This window comes from Cricetulus griseus, chromosome 6 (genome assembly GCF_003668045.3).
Source record: "Cricetulus griseus strain 17A/GY chromosome 6, alternate assembly CriGri-PICRH-1.0, whole genome shotgun sequence".
NCBI classification, from domain to species: Eukaryota; Metazoa; Chordata; class Mammalia; order Rodentia; family Cricetidae; genus Cricetulus; species Cricetulus griseus.
The window spans coordinates 22,248,417-22,270,685 of NC_048599.1; the positions used below are offsets into that span (position 1 = coordinate 22,248,417).

At 41.9% G+C, this 22,269-nt stretch overlaps 1 protein-coding gene across 3 annotated transcripts in view; it reads right to left on the minus strand.

Moving 5' to 3' along the window:
- The window catches only part of Rpn2 (ribophorin II), a 50,026-nt gene that overhangs the window by 22,384 nt on the left and 5,373 nt on the right, over window positions 1-22,269 (minus strand). For all 3 annotated transcript variants that reach the window (XM_027421279.2, XM_027421278.2, XM_027421277.2), the window contains exons 3-9: window positions 20,557-20,652; window positions 19,474-19,649; window positions 12,625-12,700; window positions 11,291-11,425; window positions 9,124-9,300; window positions 6,164-6,285; window positions 4,173-4,278 (exon numbers count right to left, since the gene is read on the minus strand). In XM_027421279.2, coding sequence (XP_027277080.1) covers window positions 4,173-4,278; window positions 6,164-6,285; window positions 9,124-9,300; window positions 11,291-11,425; window positions 12,625-12,700; window positions 19,474-19,649; window positions 20,557-20,652 — 888 coding nt within the window. The remainder of the gene's footprint in view (window positions 1-4,172; window positions 4,279-6,163; window positions 6,286-9,123; window positions 9,301-11,290; window positions 11,426-12,624; window positions 12,701-19,473; window positions 19,650-20,556; window positions 20,653-22,269) is intronic.

Sequence of the window (22,269 nt, forward strand, 5' to 3'; positions counted from 1 at the left end):
ACACTTCTCATACTATACGGACACATGGAATGTACACAGAGCAAACTGTAGTGAACTTGAGCAATTTTGGTTTGTTTTCCTGTTTTAAAAGGCTGCCAATAACAAGCTCCCTTTGCTGCACAGAAACACTGCAGGGTTGTTAGTGAATAGAGAACAGCTTAAAACAATCTATTTTACTCCTAAAATCTCACTACAAATGAAACTCTGAAAATACTCTCTTACAGCAAACTGTACAAACAAGACCCTAGCTTTTTGGGGCTTGCTTTAAAAGTTAGGTGTAGAGTCCCTGATGGTTAGCTCTTCCTTCAAACAAGTGCTGTAGGGGTCAGTCTCAAACAGGAAAGGGGCTGTGTGCCACTGTAATGCAGCTGGGCCCGCTTCACACAGGAGCAAACCATTCCTTTTGTTGTTTGCACTATATGCCATATACAGCCCCCAAAATGTTTCAGCACCAGGAAATGTGGTCTTTCTGCTGAGAGTAGTAACTCCCCCTGTTTGGCTTATTACTGTCAAAAATGATGGTGCATTAGAGGCAATTAATGCTAATGAAAGCTTCCAAAACCCATGCTTCCACTGACAGTCAGTCCAATGTCAATAGGTACTATTACAGGCTTCTACACAAAACCACCGCTAATGCACTTGGACCGATGCTGGCATCTCTAAGGGGAAGCAAACAGAACTTGCTGACCTGCTCTGAGGCTCTAAATGTTGACTATTACTGAAATTACAGAGTAAAGCTGCACATATAGCAAAAAGAAATCAAAGGATATGCGCACACACACACAGACACATACCAAGTTCCAATGTGATAAAGTGGGAGAGAAATTTTTTTCCTGCTTATGCCATCCCTGGTAAGGGAAAGGACAATAAATGGCCTCAGTAAGGGCTGACAGGCTGATGATTGTTGCACGAACAGCTATTAGACAATTCTGCTATTTTGTGCTCAGTTTTTCCAACAACTACAAAAACAGTCGGACAAACACCAGACTTGACATTACAAGAAGCCAAGCTGTTATAATAACCCACAGGTAGTACTAGCATACAGACAAAAACAGATAAATAGGACTGAATTTTGGATCCAAAAATTAACCCAAAGGATGCAGAGAAACTACAACCTTCAAGCAAAGCTGGGACATAGGAATGGGACATGATGCACCTGCTCTCATTATCCACAAGTTAGGCATGGAGCTACCATGTAACCTAGAAGTTCTATTCCTAAGCACACGGAAAACAAATGTTGAAACAAAAATTTACACATAAATGTTTACAGCAGCATTATTAATAAGAGCCCAAAAGCAAAAATATCCATGCTTAGAATATGTGAAGCCCTGGGCTCAAACAGACACAGATACAGACACACACACACACAATGTAAGTAGAAATATCAAATATAAAGGAACATGTTTATTATTTAGACACAGAAGTGAATAAAGTATTTAAACATGCTAAATCACAGATAATTCTAAAAAAACTGCACTAAGTGAGAAAAAATCCAGAGGCAGAGTTAACATATTGTGTGATTACAACCATATGAGCATCCTGAAGAAACAGAGCAAAGAGAAAGTCATGTGTAGATTCCGGGACTGGGGCGAGAGAGATAGAAGAGTGAGTGGATTCTGGGGCTGAGGCTGGGGCTGGGGCTGGGGCAGGGGCAGGAGAAACAGGAGAGCAGCTGCTTATGATGGAAATCTGACTTTTAGGATAATGAAAAGTGTTCTGGAATAGACAGGAATGATGGCTGCAGCTAAACAATCCTAAATATGCCAAAGTTATCTAACTATATACTTTTAATGAGTATATTTCATGGGATTATAAGTTACATCTCAATAAAGTCAGAGAGAGAGGGGAGGGGGGGAGGGAGAGAGCGAGCCCCAAGGTTCACTTTTGGGGATTACTGAACTGCAGGCTATTCTAAGCACCCTAGAAGGAAAAACATTCCTTTCCTTTTTCTAAGTGGTCTAAGATAGAAACAAAACACTGCCTGATTAAGATTTGGCTTCTACCCACAGGAAGTTCCTAGCCCAAAGAAAAGGCAACACATGAAGAAAACAATGGTGATATAATGTGTTCTGTGCAATCACCAAGAGGATATAAATACTAGAGCAAGAACAAAATTAAAGTATATTGAAGCTATCATGAGAACAATGCTCTGAAAATTCCTGGAAGAAAACATTAGAGAACTTTTTTTTTTAACCTTAAGGTACTATAAGAACTTTTCTATTTAAAAAAATCGAATTACATTTAATTTATTTGTGTGTGTGAAGTATGGATGTGCATGCTACGGCACATGTGTGGGGTCACAGGATAACTTGTGAGAATTGGTTCTTTCCTTCTGTCACTCCACCATTTTGCCAGTCTTAACATTTTAAAAGATATATACATATATATTACATATATATAAAGCAGGGCTAGGACATGGCTCACTGTGAAGTGCCTCAGCAAAGCAAATGAGATGACTTGAGTTTGATTCAGAGTGCCCATATAAAAGCCTGGCATGGAGGTATTTATCTTACACCAGCACTCTGTGTGTGTGTGGGGGGGGGGTGCGCGCTCACATACAGAGACAGGTAGATCTTGGGAAATTCAATGGACAGACAGGCAAGTCAAAATGGCATGGTCCAGATTCAGTGAGAGACCCTGTCTTAAGTGACAGAGAGATGGTGATAGGGAAAGAGACGTAATGTGGACCTACCTCTCTTGTCTCTACACATACACATACATGTGAGCACACCTATACACATATGCATGCACCAAACATACTATATTAAAAAAAATTCCACCTATAATCTATAAAAGAGGTTTAAAATTTTTGTGCATCGGGGCTGGAGAGATGGCTCAGGGGTTAAGAGCACTGGCTGCTCTTCCAGAGGACCCAAGTTCGATTCCCAGCACCCACATGGCAGCTCACAACTGTCTGTAACTTCAGTTCCAGGGGATCTGACACCTTCACATCAATACACATAAAATAAAGTTAAATAAATTATTTTAATTTTTTTTGTGTGTGTGCATCAAGAGACTATAAAATAATTCTAAGAAGAAATCTGAAGGTCACAACTAAGGCTTAGTGTCTAGAACATACACTCCTTCTGAAAGCCAGCAAGGGAAGAAGGCTAACAAACACCAGGCACAGACATACAACTTATAGGCTGGAAACCTAGCTGCCCAATGACCATGAGAACAGTGCCCAACTTCACAACGAATACAGGAGAAAGAAACATCACAAGGCATCACTATACTACACATCACAAAAATGGATAATACCAATGTTAGTGAGACTATAGAACAACTGGCAATATACAACAAAGGACTCTTGGAAGACATTATAGTGGGATGGACAGGTGTTGGAGAACAACTAGAAATTAAAATGAATGCAGGAAAGAGCCTGAAATGTGAGCCTAGCAATGTAGCTAGAAAGCTGCTTCTAAGACACAAGAGAAAGAGGAGGCTGCAAGAAAAGGAAGAGTTTTCTTTGTAATGTATTATGCTACAAATCAGATCACTTAAAGGAAACTGATGAAAAATAATCTGGAATTTAAAGGTTCAAGATACACAGTAAATTAATTTCTATTCAAACTATGTTCTAGTGAGTGGATCAGATCAGCTGTCTCGTGCCCAAAAGGTCAGACATGAGGTAGTGACTGGAGTTTCAGAAAACATCTTCCTTTTTGCTAAACTTCAAAACAAGTATCTACGCAGTAAGGAGGTCCTGCTTTTGAAAAGGTCAAACCTTCTAGTTGCCTATTCTTTTTACTTAAAGAGAATGTCAAAGGTGTCTATCTGAGGATATCTTCAAAGGCAAAATTAGGATGATAGGAGGCCAAAATAAGTGACTGTAAGATCATAACATATGGTCAAATAAACATCCATAACACACTACAAGCTCCCTATATAAACTACATTGTACAAATAAATGAAGGGAAAAGGGCAGTTTATTTTTCTTACAGTAGAATTCCAATAGATATAAATAGAATGAAAGAAAGAAAATTTAAAATTTAAAATGTAAAGCCTTTGCTTAAAATCCCAGAACATAGGCAGAGGCAGAGGATCGAAAAGTCAAAGTCACCTTAGCCTGGACACAAAAGAAGTCAACACACCAGATGACGGAAGCTTCATGTCTTCCTCATTTTAGAAACATTAAATTTGGCAATAGGGATGACAAGAAAAGCACCTACCTCTACAGTGCTTGCAATGTAACGGCTGTCACCTTCAACTTTGACAGAGAAGTCATAGTAACCACTGGAAAGTTTAACATTCTTGAAGTTTAGCTCAAAAACATCCCTGTTGGGAATGACAGCAAGGTTAACAAGAGTTCAAGAGAAGTCCTGAATATATCACATTGTCTACAAAGTACCCCCTTGCCGCAGGTCCAGGGCCACTCCCCTCTTTGTTGCCTCCCTGTATCACCCACCAGACTCCGGCTCAGTCACAACTGTGTGTGGAAAAAGTAAAAACCGTCCAAGACAACCCATCTCCTAATGTACAATGTTTTTTGCTTCCCTCTCAGGTCCTCAAAGTCCAGCTCTGGAGTACCTTCTTGGAGTGTAATGTACTACAGGCACACCTGCCAGTCTGACTCCAATCACCCTCTGTTGTAATTCCTTTCCTCGGTGGTGGGAGTGGAATCCAGTGCCCACGGCATGCCACACAGTGTTCTACCACTGAGCCTCAGTAACGCTGATCAATAAAACCACTCAAGGAAATAGTTCAAAAGTCCAAAGATGTTGGTGTAAGGGAGTAGAGTTGTGTGTAATTTTTTGATATTGTTTTTGTATTTACCAAAAAAGCATGTTACTTTTATTTTACAAATTAATAATCCTCTATTTTAAACAGAAGAACGGTGGAGAGTCCCTATAATCATGCAGAAAGACTCCAATGACTTTTACTGTCCTACCACACCATCTCCCCTAGAGACAGGTTCACTTGATTATTTGATGTCTAGCGGGAAAACCTTCACCATGAAAAAAAAAAAAAAAAAAATATATATATATATATATATATATATATATATATATATATGTTCTCCAATATTCCAACCACTGTATGGCAATAACTTACTGAAACCAAGTCTTAATTTTTTAGAAATATAGATATTAAGAACAGTCACTAAAATGATTGGAGACAAATATTTAATCCCATGGGGCAACAGTTCATGACACATAGTTACAGATGCTCATTCAGTTTTTAAAATGTACCTATGGGGAAGAAGAGATGACTTGGTAGTTAAGAGCTCTTATTGCTCTTGCAGAGGACCTGGGTTCAACTGCCAGCACCCACATGGTGGCTCACAACCATCTATAACTCCAATTCTAGGTGATCTGATGCCCTCTTCTGACCTCTGTGGGAACTAGGTACAAATGTAGTACACATATACACACGCAAGCAAAGAAAACACACACACACACACACACACACACACACACACACACACACAATAAAAATAAACAAATCTAAATAATAAAATGTTCTTATATACATAGTCAAAAGACTGATAAAAAGAACTATAAAATATGGTGGCAGTTATCTCCAGGTAGCAGAATTATAGATGTTTTCTGATTTTTCTAAAATGTAGTATTCATATATCAGATAAAAATATTAAAATTAAAAGTAGATACACAATGACAAGACAGAGCCCACTAGAGGGACAAGATCAAACTAGTAAGGGTAAAATGGCCTGGCTTTAGAAATCTCTTTCTAGAGGCTGGAGAGATGGCTCAGGGGTTAAGAGCACTGCCTGTTCTTCCAGAGGTCCTGAGTTCAATTCCCAGCAACCACATGGTGGCTTCCAATCATCTGTAATATAGTCTGGTGCCCTCTTCTGGACTGTACACATAATAAATAAATAAATCTAAAAAAAAAAAAAAAAGAAATCTCTTTCTAATGTTCTCTAGGATTCATCACATTAGGCGATGTGGTGTATGACCCCATGAATCTGTTTTGTTGTTGTTGTTTTGTTTTTCTTTTCTTTATTTTTTTATTTTCAATTTTTTCTGGCTTTTTGAGACAGGGTTTCTCTGTACAACAGCCCTGGCTGTCCTGGAACCCTCTCTGTAGACCAGGCTGGCCTAACCCCTATGGAGGAATCTGTAACACCTGTTGAAAGTTACTAGTCTGAAGCACAGAGAGAGCTTGGTGCCCTGCACAGATCTTCATGTCCCAGACTTACCCTGCAAGCGTGAAGGGCATCTTCTGCAGGACAGTAGTAGCTCTGGAAGCCACTGATTTAGCATGTTCCAGCTTAACTGCAGCTTGAGTCAGAGGCTGAGACAAAACATTGCTGACTTGCAACTAGAAAGTCAAACAAAACAAACCATACGTGAATAGAACAAAGACCTAGGGGGTGGGAATTTGGCCTCTGGGGCACTTTATCTACAGGAAACCAGCTCTGCAGAACAAGTACCTTTCTTCAGTGATATGCACTGACTTTGGTTGGCTGCCTACCAGAGACCAAGTATGAAAACAGAACATATTATAGAATGCTACAGCTGGGGATGAGCCTTCATTTGACCCTGCCCAACCACCTCATGGAAGGAAATTAGAGACTGAGTACATGAGCATGTGTGTGAGTGTGGCTGCCTCTAATTATTTATTTTCATGGTACAGGGCCTTGTGTGTGCTATGCAAGACCTCTACCACTGAGCTATATCCCCAGATTCTAAGTTGCCCAGGTTGGTCTTGAATTATCACTCCAAGGCCCAGCCAAGCTTTGAACTTGGGACCCTCCTGCTGGATGGAGTATCTCAAGATTACATGTCTCACTAGCTTTCCAGCTGTATTTCCTTTTTATTTAAGAGGCAGTGTCTTTCTATGTAAGGCAGGCTGCTCTGGAACATGGAATTCTCCTTCCTGAATCGGGCAAATGTTAAGATGACAGGTATATGTCATTATACTCAATTTATTGCTTCTTGGTTTTGAACCCTTGTTCTATCAATTCTACTATAATATCTTAAAACAACAACAACAAAAAAAACACCAAAATTATTAGTAAGAAAAATATATTGGGGGAAGGATTATGGAGTAACTTATTTACTGTGTTTGTACCTGCATGCCTGCCTATGTACATGTATGGTGTGTGTATGCAGGTGCACATACATATCTGGAGGCCTTAGGAGGACAATGGTCCTCTTTTATTGCTCTCCACATTATTCCATTCAGACAGGGTCTCTCACTGAACCTAGATCTTGCCATTTTCCAGTTAGCAAGTGTCAGTGATACTCCTGTCTCCCTAGCTATTATTTCCCCAGTGCTGGTGCTTGGGTTACTGGTACATATGATCTTACCTGGCTTTTTGCAGGGGTGCTAGGAATCCAAACTTAGGTCCTCATGCTTGCACAGCAAGTATTCTTACCAATGAGCCACTTTTATAGACCTATCACTTGAGTGTACTCATATGTGTCCATTTCAGAGCCAATACTTTCCCCACTGTGTTCTCTGAATTCCACCCTAACTCAAAGAATTATGCTAATGAGGTTAAGGCTCAGCCTATTCTTAGTCGGAAAGACAGACAATTTTGAAATATGGGGCACCTACTCAGAAAGTTATAAAAATCAAATTTATAGGACCGGTGGAACTCAACACTGATACAAACAGAATGCTGACTATAGAGATCTGAGTTTATCAGTGGTTTACAAAAAAAGCAACAAAGGCTTCATTTCAGATGAAAATTCTGGGTTACTTAAGATTTGCTCATTTGCTCTGTGCAAAGACTTAACACAAAAAGACTATGCTCAATGCTATGAGTGGGAGGATCATAGGAGAACAGGGAAGAAGAAGCATAGACTTACAATGAGCTAGAAGCTTCAGAATTACTTGGGAATTAAAAGTTGTCTTAAGACAGCCGGGCTGTGGTGGTGCATGGCTTTAATCCCAGTACTCGGGAGGCAGAGGCAGGTGGATCTCTGTGAGTTTGAGACCAGCCTGGTCTACAAGAGCTAGGTCCAGGACAGCCTCCAAAGCCACAGAGAAACCCTGTCTCAAAAACAAACAAACAAACAAACAAACAAACAAAAAGCTGTCTTAAGACAATGTGTCTGGAGCCTGAAGCCTGAAGCCTGAAGAGATGGCTCAGTGGTTAAGGGCATTTGTTGCTCTTCTGGAGAACTTGATCAAGTCACAGCACCCACATGGTGGTTCACAACCACCTGTAACTCCAGTTCCAGGGGATCAGATACTTTCTCTGGCCTCCTCAGGCACCAGGTATTCAAGTAGTTCACAGGTATATATGCAGGCAAAACACCCACATACACAAAATAAAACAACGAATCTGGAAAATACTGGAACTGGGAAATAATTTTATTACTACTTTTTAAATGTATGAAGCCAATGATCAAACCCAGTACCTAGCATGTGGCAGACAACTACTCCACCTGACAGTTACAAATTTATCAAAAATTCACTGTATTTAACTTACTTACAGTTTTGTGGTCCTGGGAATTTAGTCCTATACTAGGCAAATGTTCTACCCCTGATTTTCATCTCTAGCTCCAGAAATAGATTTTAGGAGCAAGACTCTACACCTGGATCGATGGACCAGACTACAATTTTCTTGAGCTTGACTTACTGGAAGCCCATGCTATTTATAATTTTCAAGGGGAAAAAAAAGGTTTTCTGCTTATTATTATTCTTTCAAAAGACTTGTTTATTTTTACTTTATGAATGTTTGCCTGCATGTTTATATGTGTAACATAGGATTGCCTGTTACTCATCAGATCCCCAGGGAATGGAGTTACAGAGAGTTATGAGATCCCAGGTGTGTGCTGGAAAATAAACTCAAGTTCTGCAAGAGCAGCAAGTGCTCTTAACCACTGAGCCGTCCTTTTAGCCCCTCTTCTTCTGCGCCCCACCCCCACTGAGATAGGGTTTCTCTGTGTAGCCTTGGCTGTCCTCAAACTCACTCTGCCTCCACAGAATGCTGGCATTAAAGGTGTGTGCCCCCCAACCCCCACCACAGGCCTCACTTCTTTTTAGTAGTTTCAAAAGCATTTGTGCCTAGCTCCCCAGTGGTCATGTCCCCATGTATAGTTATTGGTGTATCCTCAAGGGTGTTATAACTGGCTCTATACCACGTCTCAAAGTCTTGTACTAGAAACAGCATGACAATGGCAATCTTGGACAGGGACATCATACCCGAAGGATAGCTTGCTCGTGAGTGTCAGAAGCAGAGCCCTCAGGCACAACCACCACTGGTATGTGGTAGCGATTCTGGGACAATGCAGCAGCAGCAGAGGCCACACTGAAGGCTTCTGAGAGTGACTCAAAGTTCTTCTTGCTGAAGATCGTGTTCATTAGCTGGATGACCTGATCCTGAGAGCAAAGTAAAACACAAGTCAGCTCCCCTGTGCAGTAACTAGAGGGCCTCCGAGCTCACCATTCCTTGTGTGTCAGAAGGTTCAGCATTAATCCAAATGGTGGACTAGAGAGCAGCAAAATGCTGCATTGAAACATAAAATCTGAGCTTGACAATTTTTAACTCAATCTTCTATTGTAAATGGAAATTCATTCATTTTACTTGTTAATCCTTTAATGACAGGTTATTATACAAATGCAAACTACCCAGCTGACTACTGATACATGCAAGTGGAGGCTAAAATTCATATAACAGTAACTGTCTGTTCAATACCAGGCCATGATAGTTGCTTTACACAAATTACCTCAAATCATGACAAAACCTTGACAGACTGACAGCTGTAAATACTTTGTAAATAGGGAAACTGAGGCTAAAGTATGATAAATAAACAATAAACAGCACAGAAGGGAGAATGGTAAGGAAGGAAAGAAAACTGTCCCAAAGCCCTGCCACAGAGATTCTGTTCTTTCCAATTCCTGTGGCCCTTTCAGCTAAACTACCTTCCTTCCTAACCTTTCTTTGAGCAATAAAATGGGCCAATTCTATATTCATAAGGGCAAACTTTATGGTCAAAGTGCGTACTAGAAAGGAACTAAAATCTAAGTCTCCATTAAGAGCCCGTGGGCCGAATAAAAGAGAAAAATGAAAAGCAATTTTAAAGCAAGTGGCCCTAAAAGGCATGATTACAATTCTGGAGGTTGTTTGCTTAGGAGGAGACATTTTCTACTTCAATCAGTTTTGTTCTTTAAAATATACCATCTAACAAGAAGGTTCCCTTCTTCCTGACAGTGTTATTCACAGTCAACATGAAATAATTTTCTGTAATTTTCCCAATTACATTTTTCCATCAGTAGGCTATTGACATGTTAAAATGGGTGACTATTCACCAGAATTGTTATGTCAAAAGCAGTGACAGCAAAATTACTCTAGCCAAATACCTGGTTAGTAACAGCTTGGGAATAAAATAAGAAAAAGTTTAAGTTGTATAAGTAGTCCATCTGTGTCAAGGTATACAGAAAACCTCCAAGTAATTTGTACCAGAAGACCCTACATTCCTCAGAGCTCACACTGACAGAAGTGAAAAGGGAGCCTCATACTTCCAGCACTCCTACGCTTAGGAAGAAGGAATGGACACAATAAGAATGTAGGATAAGAACAAATTACTAGAAAAATTAATTCTAGCTGCCCAAGATAGATGTTATTTGCTGGTTACATAAAGACATTTGCATAATACATAAAAGAAATGTGAGTCTTGCTTTAAATTCAAACCTTTCTTCTAAAACTGTATCAGAACTTGTATTTTAAGTATTTTAGACCAAAGATTGGTAACCTCACACACAAGAGGACAGAGAGGGTGTACTTAAAAATATTTATCACACACATTCTAATTAAAACCATTAAGGCAAAGAAGCTCTTCCTAAAAGCCATCCCCAGCCCCCTCTCCACACAAACAAAAGCCATTCTTAGTAGTATCTGGAAGACACACAAGCTTCTCTGGGAAATAGCAGGAAGAACTATATCCAGTGGTGAGGTGATGGGAATTAGTGTTGTTGAGGGGAGAGGGGAGAGGGGAAAAAGGCAATTCTGAAGTCCAGGGTATTCCTGGAGAGGAGCTCCATGGGGCTGGCCGGCAAAGAGGAAAGCACGCAGGAAGCAGGCAGACAGGGCTGTCACGAGGAGTAAGGAGAGCAAACAAGGGTGATACACTTGACCTTAATGACATGCAAGTGCTTCATGTAAGCAGGTGTAACAATTTATAACATGCCTCTCATACCAACTATCAGCTTCATAGTACAGGTATTACACCTTTCTACTTCTCATTCTAAAACCTACCCTAAATGACGAATAACCCCACCTTGAGGTATGATTGGAACACCCTCCACCCTGGAAACAGCTATCTTTGAAAGATAAACTCAATAAAGCCTTTGAGAATCATTAGACAGGCACCTCCTTCATGGATGGTTCGGTCCCCACATGGTCCATGAGCTTGTAGGTGGCAGCAACAAACAAGGCTGTGGTTTCCAGTCCTTCCTCAAACTGGAGATACACGCCCCCTAGTTCATCCAAGCGAGCAACAAGGTCCTGTCATGAAAAAATGGAGGCACATTGGGACACAGATTATAGAAACGAGATACACAAAGCACTGTCATCCCAGAGCTGGCCTTTCTGAGAAATCTCACTAAACTACCTTAACCACTTAGTACTTTCTACAGAAGGGCAGACAGGCAGAGTCTCTGGCAGCTCTGGTAGTATGTCTTCCATTGTCCTGTGCACTCTCGCCAAAGCCTAAGAACCAAACAAAGCACTGAAGCAGTCACCAGTAGTAGTCTCGGCTGCAGTGTTGCCTGGAAGTGTCACAACACTGATGGAGCCATGGCCGTCCACTGGGATAGCACCTATGAAGCACAGCACTTTTCTTCAGTCAATGCTCTACAAGACGAGAAAGCACTGCTCTCCTGGGAGCAGAACGAGGCAGTTACTATGCCTGCGAAGCACACAGTAATGACACTGCCAGAACTGCCCATCATCACTGGCTACACAGATCTTGGTGGCCCAAGTATCAGAATATCCTTGGTTTAGGACTGAGCAATAGTAAAAACTGCAGTGAGCCAGGGTTGGAAGCACACACTTAAAATCCTAGCTCAGGAAGTGAGGCAAGAAGATGCCAACTTTAAGACCAATAAGGGTTATATAATGAGACAGTCTCACCCAAGAAAACAAAACCCACCCATAGTATCCACTCAACAGGCAGCCAGTTAATATATTCAGGCTCTTTTAACCTTACCGGCCCCTGCAACCATAGTATAGAAAAACTGAGGCTCAGAGTCTACAACTACAAAGCAGAGAGAAGCATGAGTTTTAGATTTGTTGGTTCCACAACCTATGGCCTAGCAAATATTCTCTAGGACATACTGCTTAAATACAAAGAACAGAAGTATGTTGGACTTAACAGCCACAGGTGTAAAAGATAGAGAGCTGCCCATAGGGCTGGAGAGATGGCTCAGAGGTTAAGAGCACTGACTGCTCTTCCAGAGGTCCTGAGTTCAATTCCCAGCAACCACATGGTGGCTCACAACCATCTGTTATGAGATCTGGTGCCCTCTTCTGGTGTGCAGATATACATGGAAGCAGAATGTTGTATACATAATAAATAAATAAAATCTTAAAAAGAAAGAAAGAAAGAAAGAAAGAAAGAAACCAGTCATGTCTATTTGCAAGACTGTCTTAAAGGGTATCCAAGACAGGAGCTCAGAGACTCATTTGGAGAAACAGATTTATACCTCAATCTCCTCCACAATGTTCCTCAGGTCAGCCTGCTGTGATAGGTGGGATGCTGTCTGTAGAGCCTGGACCGTTCTGCAAGGTAAAGAGTAGGCACTGAGGCTAAGATTTAGTTAACTGTATAGAAATATGCCTGAAGACACCTTCTATCTTGTACAGGATATTATGCTAGGCTGAAATTGGCTGCTTGTCAAATGTCATTTTTATTCAAGACGAAAGAAGTATCATGTGGTCTACGATTATAAATTGTTGGTGAAAAATTGGAGCAACTTCTAAAAAAACGAGACTAAAGCACAGAAGGAATAGATTCAGTAAATACATGCTCAACAATTACCACTTGAACTACCAGCATCCTCCAACAAGATCTGCAAGTGATACACCCTCGGGCACTTAGGAGAGAAAAGGGACAGAGAGTCTTAACTGAATCTTATTTTCTTTTAACCATTTATTTAGTGTTCTATGTATAAAACCTTATGAATACATATATAATATATACTTGCTTCTTATGAACAATAACTTTACACTATCAAAATAAACCATCATTTGCTCAATTTTTAAAACTTTATTATTTCATTTTTGGAGATGGGTTTTATAAAGCTCAAGGTGGCCTCAAACTTGCTGATGGACCTTAAACTCCTGGTTCTCCTGCCTCTACTCCCTAAGTGCTGGACCACAGCTGTATACCACCATACCTGCTCTGTGTAGTGTTAGGAACTGAACCCAGGACCCCACGCATTATGAAAACATCCTATCACTGCAACTCTCAAACACCACAACTCTCAAGCAATACTCCACCAACTAGGCTATATACCAAGCCCCCTAATCTCAAAATTCAAAATAAAGCGAATTCAGTAGCACTTATTAGAGTCACAATGTCCAACTACTGTCTCTGTTTATATGCAGAACACTTCCATGAGTTCCAAATAAAGTCCCAGATCATTAAGCAGTTCCTCTCCATGATGTCCCCCATATCCTGCCCCCCTCAACCCATCAGTTCTGGATATTCTCACAATAGGTGACTTGTTGGGAAGGTGCTGAATATCAGTTTCAGGTTCATGTATACACCAACCAAGCATTCTACCATTGGGATATAGTCCCATAGTCCCTAATATACTTCCTTTTAGTTTTAGTTTTTTTTTTTTTTGGTTTTTTTACTCTGTGTAGCTTTTTTGGAGCCTATCCTGGAACTCTGGAGACCAGGCTGGCCTCGAACTCACAGAGATCTGCCTGCCTATGCCTCCCGAGTGCTGGGATTAAAGGCGTGTGCCACCAACGCCCGGCTAGTTTTAGCTTTTAAGGCTCATCCATATTGTGGCATGTATCAGCATTTCATTCTTTGTTTTACTCATATATTTTTTATTATTTTAAAAGTATATTCTAGGGTTGGGGGTGGGTTGGTAGGGGGCATGGGAAGATGGGAGGGAGAGGGAACAGGGAAGGGGGGACTGATATGTAAAATGATTGTTTCTAAATTAAAAAAAAAAAAGTACATACTATAAGATAAAAAATTTTGCTGGTTGTGGTGGTGCACACCTTTAATCCCAGCACTCAGGAGGCAGAGGTAGGTGAATCTGTGAGTTCGAGGTCAGCCTGGTTTACAGAGTGAGTTCAGAACAGTCAGGACTATAGAGAGAGACTCAAGTCACTCCCCAAAAAAAGTTTTCCTCTGACTTCCACATGTGTACCACGGGGCATGTGCCTGCCTGCCTGCCTACACATACACCCCTAAATAACAACAACAACAAAACATTTTAAGGTGTATTGTGACAGTTTTGTACGTATACGATTTTTTATTAATTTTTGTTGTTGTTAACGAAGATAGTCTAGATGGAGAGCAAACGTTTCTCTGGGTAAAATGAGGGAAGCTGAGGCCCCCTGGTGGTCAAATGCTCTTCTGCTTTGGCACAGAATTGAATAATTCCTTAGAGATGTCTGAGCCTTTGTGTGAACCACCACTTATCAAGTCAGTGTCAGGGTGCAGAGTAAGAATCTCTCTACTTATGTTGAGATCATAACAATTTAGATTCCCTCCATGGAAAGCTAATTCCATTAAGATGACAAGTTGGAAAACAGAGGAGTCACAATTTAAAGAGAGAGAAGCCCCATGAGTATTTAACGACTCCTGAATTTCCAAACAAAATACAAATCCCCCATCTGCCCAAGATAAATGCCAGCTCAAAAACAGCTGTTAAAATAGTCAAAAAAGAACTTTCAGTTAAGACACCATTTTTCTCTTCTTTGGAGCAACAGGATGCCATACTGTACCTACCTCAAAAGTTTTATAATGAAGTCAATCATGTAGCTTTAGGAAAGTTTTGTCACTGGCTTCATTACTTAGCAATGGCCTTCTCTGTGGAACACTGCAATCTACCACGGAGAAAGCCAACTCTTGCTCAAATACAGCAGATGATTCACAGAACTTAGTTTTCAAGGGTTCTGGTTCAGATGCTTCAGTCAGACCAATACTTCTTGCTTTTTAAGACAAATTTATGAATAGATACTCCCTAGAACAACTCCACTCACACACAGGCCCATTGCAAACAGTCCTCACTTACACCAGACCTTATTGACCTGGCCAAATTAGCTTCATTAAAATTAAAAGCATCCTGGGCTGGAGAGATAGCTCAGAGGTTAAGAGCACCGACTGTTCTTCCAGAGGTCCTGAGTTCAATTCCCAGCAACCACATGATGGCTCACAACCATCCGTTATGAGATCTGGTGCCCTCTTCTGGTGTGCAGATATACATGGCAGCAGAATGTTGTATACATATTAAATAAATAAAATCTTAAAAAAAAGATTTTTTAAAAAAAAAGCATCCTGCCAATCTAAGCGTCAGGATGACCCTACGAGAAGAAGGCCGCTTTTAGGTGTGAGAGCCATCTGAGGGTGCAGGAAAGAGGAGGCATTAAGCTCCCTGCCACAGAAGTGCCACAGACAACATAGACCTACACAGTTCTACCGGATTGACAGCCCGTGCCCTCTCTTACAACCACAGTCTTCATTAACTCTTTAGTGGGCACATCCAGTGTGTCAGACTCAGGAGCGAGGTAAGCACTGCAGCTTAGGATCTAATAAATTACTACAGTCCAACCAAGGAAGCATCTCGCTCCCCAAGAACAAAACATTGTATGTTCAAGGACAGGCACAGAGGAGTGCTCAACACATCCACCATCTCTACACCTGCCCCACAGGGTAGATTGCTGGCCTCATTGTACAGATGAAAGCCAAAGAAAGACGTTATAACTTGTCCAAAGTCCCACAGCAAGAAGGGAACATACCTGGTGCCCAAAGCCAAGTGTGTCTGATTCCAAGACAGCTTAACTTTCCTGTGCTTCTTCCTATTGTGGGGGTTTTCTTTTCTTTCTTTTGAGACAAAGTCTCACCATGTGCTCTAGCTGGCCTGGACTCAGATCTGCCTGCCTCTATACCTTATTTCCAGAGTGCCCCACCTTTTCCTGGCAGGAAATGGGAAGGTTATTTTGATTGGGTAGTATGACGGTGACAGGACATTATAAGGTGCTAACTTGGGATGCAATCCACCAAAAGGGATTATGAACAGAGACAAAAACAAGAGGTCTGCCAAGCATGGTGGTGCACACTTAATTCTAACACTCTGGAGGCAGAGGCAGGTAGATCTCTAAGTTAGATGCTAGCCTGGTCTACAGAGTGAGTTCCAAAACAGCCAGGACTATGAAGAGACCCTGTTTCAAAAAACAACAAAACAATAACAAAAGCAAAAGAACCACGTGGCCTAAAATAAAAGACTTCCAAGAGCCGAGCACCAAGCAAATGTGCACAAAAGCATCCATGTAAGAGACATTTTCAGCCCTCACGTCACTATTGACCTTGTAAATATGAGGAGGGACTGAAAGTAACAACGAGAATGTCAACTGACTATGAACCCCTCCCTTAACAAAACTTCAAGTCTAGAAACAATCTGGTTGTTGCTCCACAACTCATGAAATTCTGGGAACTAAACCTGCTTTTTGTTGGGGTGTGCATGCATGTGCATGCCCTGGCATGTATGTGCAGGCTGGAGGAGGTAGGAGTTGGTTCTTTCCTTGCACCACGTGGTTTCCCTGAACCAAACCCAGATTCTTAGCTTAAGGGCAAGCAGATTTACCTGGGGAGTCATTCCTAGGGCCTGGCTTGGTTTGATTTCTACGGTAGTAGGCTTAATGTATGTGTGGTAAGTGATTTACCACTGCTTTTCATTTCTAAGCCCTAATCCCACTGTGCTGAAAGGAGGAACTGGTACCATCAACGTGATGTAAAAGCATTAATAGGTGTCTTAGTGAGGCTTCTATTGCTGTGATGAAACACCACAACCAAAAGAACTTGAGGAGGAAAGATTTTATTTGGCCTACACTTCCATATCACAGTTCATCATCTAAAGAAGCCAAGGCAGGAACTCAAACACAATAGGAACCTAGAGGCAGGAGCTAATACAGAAGCCACAGAGGATCGCTGCATACTGGCTTGCTCTCCATGGTTTGCTCGGCCTGATTTCTTACATAACCCAGGACCACAAGCCCAAGGATGGCACCACTAATTAAGAAAATACACTACAAACTTTCCTACAATCCAATCTTATGGAGGTATTTTCTCAATTAAGGTTTCCTTTTCTCAGATGACAGAAGCTTATGTCAAGTTGATATAAAACTAGCCAGTACAACAGGGCTCTAGGTACTCCACATCAGAGGTTACAATTAAATGGGAGGCATAAAAACAAACAAACAAACAAACAAAAAACAAACCATAAACTGTTGTTCCAAATGATAAGTTTTAGTTTGTTTTTTTTTTTTGGGGGGGGGGTTGGTTTTTCGAGACAGTTTTTCTGTGATTTTGGAGGCTGTTCTGGAACATGCTCCTATAGACCAGGCTAGTCTCGAACTTACAGAGATCTGCCTGCCTCTGCCTCCCAAGTGCTGTGATTAAAAGTGTGTGCCTTCGGGCTGGAGAGATGGCTCAGAGGTTAAGAGCACTGACTGCTCTTCCAGAGGTCCCGAGTTCAATTCCCAGCAACCACATGGTGGCCCATAACCATCCGTTATGAGATTAGGTGCCCTCTTCTAGTGTGCAGATATACATGGAAGCAGAATGTTGTATACATAATAAATAAATCTTTAAAAAAAAAAGTGTGTACCGTCAATGCCCAGCTTGATAAATTTTAGTTTTAAAGAATAATTCCAAAAATATATTTTCACTTTTAAGTTTAGCAAACATTCTGAAGTCAGTTACCAGATCCTTTTATAATAACCACAAAACTTGCTCAAAGGCCCAATTATAAACTGGGCACAGTGGTGTGTGTGGGTAATCTCACCACTAGGAAAAAGAAGACAGGTCCATTCCTAGTGCCTGCAGGTCAGCCAGCTTAGCCTATTGGCAAGCTGCATGCCATCAGAAACCTGGTCTCAGCTAAAAGGTGGCAGCACACACCTTTAATCCTGGCACTCAGGAGGCAGAGGCAGACAATGCTCTGAGTTCAAGGCCAGCCTGATCTACAGAGTAAGTTCCAGGATAGCCAGGACCACACAGAGAAACCCTGTCTCAAAAAAACAAAAAACAGAAGAAAAAAAAAGAGGGAAAGAAAGAAATCCTGTCTTAAAAAACAAGGTGGACTACACCTGATTGGCAACACCTGCAATTAATCTCTGCCCTCCATACCCAAGCACACACAAGTACTTGTAACACATACAAACACACTCTCACCTATGGGGTAAAATCATTCCTATAAAGACCTTCTCTTCTCCTGTGCCTTTTGCAGAGTCTGATTTCTAGACTATGCTATCCCCTGAGAATCCATGTGCCCAATAGGCACCACTTCTCACAACTCCAAGGGGCCCAGTAAGCTCCTGTTCTTCACAGAACCCTAATGCCACCTTCAACAGCCCCAGGCAAGCCTCACCAGAAAGTGCCTTGTAGCTTACTGACCTCATGGTCCTTTGGTAATCTACCCTTGCTCCAGATCCAACCTGTTTCTGTATGATGACAGGCTAACACTGCCTTAGCCCTTGCCTTCTGCCTGAAAAGCTTGAAGATAATGTTTGTATGAGTTCTACAAGGCCAAGGACCAGACCCTTCTGCCTTAATTAAAGTGCCAGTCACTGGGGATAGGGAGATGGTTTAATGGTAAATGTCTACCATGTAAGCATGAGGACCTTCGTTCAGACTCCTAGCACACATGTAAAAGCTGGACACAGCAGTGTTGTCTGTAACCCCAGTACTAGCAGTTGGATCCCTGAAGTTCATCAGCCAGCCTGTCTCAAAAAACAAAACAGAAGCCAGGCAGTGTTGGCTCAAGCCTTTAATCCCAACATTCAAGAAGCAGAAACAGGCAGATCTCTTGTGAGTTCCAGGCCAGCCTGGTCTACAGAATGAATTCCGGGACAGCCAGAGCTATACAGAGAAACCCTATCTCGAAAACAAAAACAGAAAGAAAGAAAGAAAGAAAGAAAGAAAGAAAGAAAGAAAGAAAGAAAGAAAGAAAGAAAGAAAGCATGATGGCATACTCCTTTAATTTCAGGACTTGGGAAGTAGAGGCAAGTGGATCTCTGTGAGTTCAAGGTCGGCCTGGTCTACATAGTGAGACCCTGTCTCAAATAAAAAACAAAAACAAGAAAAGGGGGAAACTGACTGAGGAAGACACCTGGTATTACCTCTGGCCTCTAATTGCAAAAACACACACACACACACACACACACACACACACACACACACACACACACACACACACGTCTGCCACATCTAGCAGAGCACCTGGCACCTAGCATATGCCCAGAAATGTGTGCTGCAGCAACGAACAAGCCCTCTCAGGTTAGTACTAACACACAAATTGACAACTTACGCCAGCACAGTCTCCTCCTTGCTGAGACGGGCAGTGAGGGCACCGAGGGCTTCATGGGATGCCAAGGGAAGGCCAAAGCCACTGAGTGCTGCAACTGCATGGTAGATCTGGGCAACAGAGGAGTCTTCACTGACTGCTGCCAGAAGCAGATCTTTGGTCTCATTTGAAACAGATATCTAGGAAAGGAATGGCAAATAGAGTTAGAGCAGGTTCTGGCACTTTGTGAAAGGCAAACTGATGAATGCGGGCCACAACCATGCCCACCCAGTACCCCAGAACCAAATGTTCAGAAACTCAACACTACCTCTGTTCTGATTAGCTTTTTGTCAATATAAACAAGCTAGAATTACTTGGGCAGACAGAACCTCAAATGAGAAAATGCCTCAGTAAAACTGGCCTGTAGAGCATTTTCTTGATTAAAAATTGATGTGGGAGGGCCCAGACTTTGTAGGCAGTGTCACCTCTGGGGAGGTGATCCTGAGGTTTATAAGAGAACAGGTTGAGCAAGCCATGAGGAGCAAGCCAGTAAGTTACCATCCTCTATTGCCTCTTCTTCAGTTCCTGCCTCAAGTTCCTGCCCTAGTTTCTTTTGATGATGAAATGTGATGTGGAAGTCTAAGCGAAACAAACCTTCCCCCCCACCCCCAAGCTGCTTTTGGTCATGATGTTTTATCATAGCAATAGAAACCCTAACTAAGATACCTCCCAAAAGACAGCAACAAGCTGCTTGTCTACTTAAAGTAATCCCTATGTTCAACAGAAAGTTCTAGAATCTGAGGTGAGGATGCACTGGACACTTTTAAATGTTAAAAGAGAAAGGGAAGAAAATCTCAAGGCCTCCCAGAAGAGATAAGAACTGTAAGAAAAACTAACCTAAAAGCCATTACAGTGAACCCTTAAAGGGAAATATATTTTCTGATAGAAATAAAAATGTGAATGAATTCCAACCTATACCAATAATTCCTCATTTTTAAAAATTATATTAACAATCTGAGATTATGAACCCTCTAAAAATACATCTTACTGCTTATAAACAAACAAACAAATAAATAAATAAAAGGCAGTATAGGAACTTGGGCTTACCTCACAGCCTGAGAGGACCTGGCTGGACTGGGCAGCATAGAAGAGAGAGTCCACGTTGCTAGGGTCAAGGTTAGACTTGATGAAGGTACATGCTTTCTAAACAAGGGAGAAAGCCAAAGGTAAGTGGTGTTTGCCAAATGAGATCCTCCCTCCACCTCTGCTCAGATGCACCTGTCTCATACAGCCTTTGTTGATACTCATCCCATGACAGGCCACAGCCCCCACTCTGCTCTGGGCTTCCCAAAGCAATTAACACAGGATGCCTAAAAACATTGTGCTCAACAGAGTGAGCACAAAACAAAGATCTAGCCGCTTCTGTTACACTGAACTGCAAGGGAAAAAAGTTACATCGCTAAACATTTATTTTAAATGAGATAGTATAAAACATAGCTATTTCCTGGGTATGATGGCATACGCCATTAAACCCAGCACTCAGAAAGCAGGAATAGGCTGTGAGCTTGAGGCCAGTTTGGAGTTCCAGGACAGCCAGGGCTATGTAGAGAGACCCTGTCTCAAAAAACACCCCTTCCCCCAGCTATTCAAAATTTAGGGCCAATCCAGTCAAAAGTGGGTGCTTCTAGTACTGGGGAGGTGTTGCTTGTGCCTAGAATGCACAAGACCTGGAATTTGATCCCTAAAATCACAGAAGAGCAAAAGTAGGAACCTCTGGGGAATGGAATAGGGAGCAGAGGGGGTAAGCCATGAAACCGCCTGGTGCCTTTCCCTAACAGCCATTCAACACTGTTATGTCTCACAGCAGGACTGGGTCACTCCAACCAAAAAAAAACAAACCAAATCAAAAAACTCTCTAAAAAAATGTTAGGAACAAAACCAAAGTAAGATCCTCAAAACAAATAAGTTTCAACTTGAGTGAAGTTTGAAAGAACCAGGGGGAAGGCAGGGCGGTAGTGGTGCACACCTTTAATCCCTGTGCTCAGGAGGGAGAGGCAAGCAGATCTTTGTGAGTTAGAGGCCAGCCTGGTCTACACAGAGAAAGCCTGTCTCAAAAACCAAAACCAAACCAAACAAACAAAAGAACCATAGGGAAAAGAAAAGAAACCAAGTACTCTCTCTTGTATAAACTGGGATCTGTATAAACTGGGATCTGAAGAAGGAAACTGGTCACTTCATGAAGGGACCACTTTCTACACACAGCTAAGTGCTCTGCTGCCCTCTGGTGCTTTAACAACGAAAAGACAGCACAAGGTCCCCCAGTGATAAGAGACCTCTTCCCCAGCATTTCAAATGTCACAGTGTTCTGAGTGCCTCTAGGGGATTTAAAAGACCCTCTGCATGGACACTTTTACTGTCTTAAGTTCATAGAGCAAAGCAGCTCAGCCAAGGTTGTTCCTAACTGGAAAACCGGCCTTCAAATCCAGGCAGCCTGGCTGCACCCCCTATCGGAAAAGGCTGCTAAGATCTCTGTTGTGGAATAGATTTAGCCCCACTCTGATGCTTACAAGGGCAAGGGCAAGAATGATGAGTGGCTTCATGGTGTGGACATGCTGAGGGCCACCTGTGAGTGCTCATCTCTCCATTCCAGGGCTGGGCTTCAGCTGGCTCTTCTAGGGAATATCTGGCTCTAACTGTAGCTGCTTTCCACATTGCAGACACCTAAGCAACTGGAAGCTGGAACCACTCCACACACATCCTCACCTCGGCTGTTTGTGCCCTTTGGCCCAAGAACCCCAACATCCTCCTGAGCGAAGAACC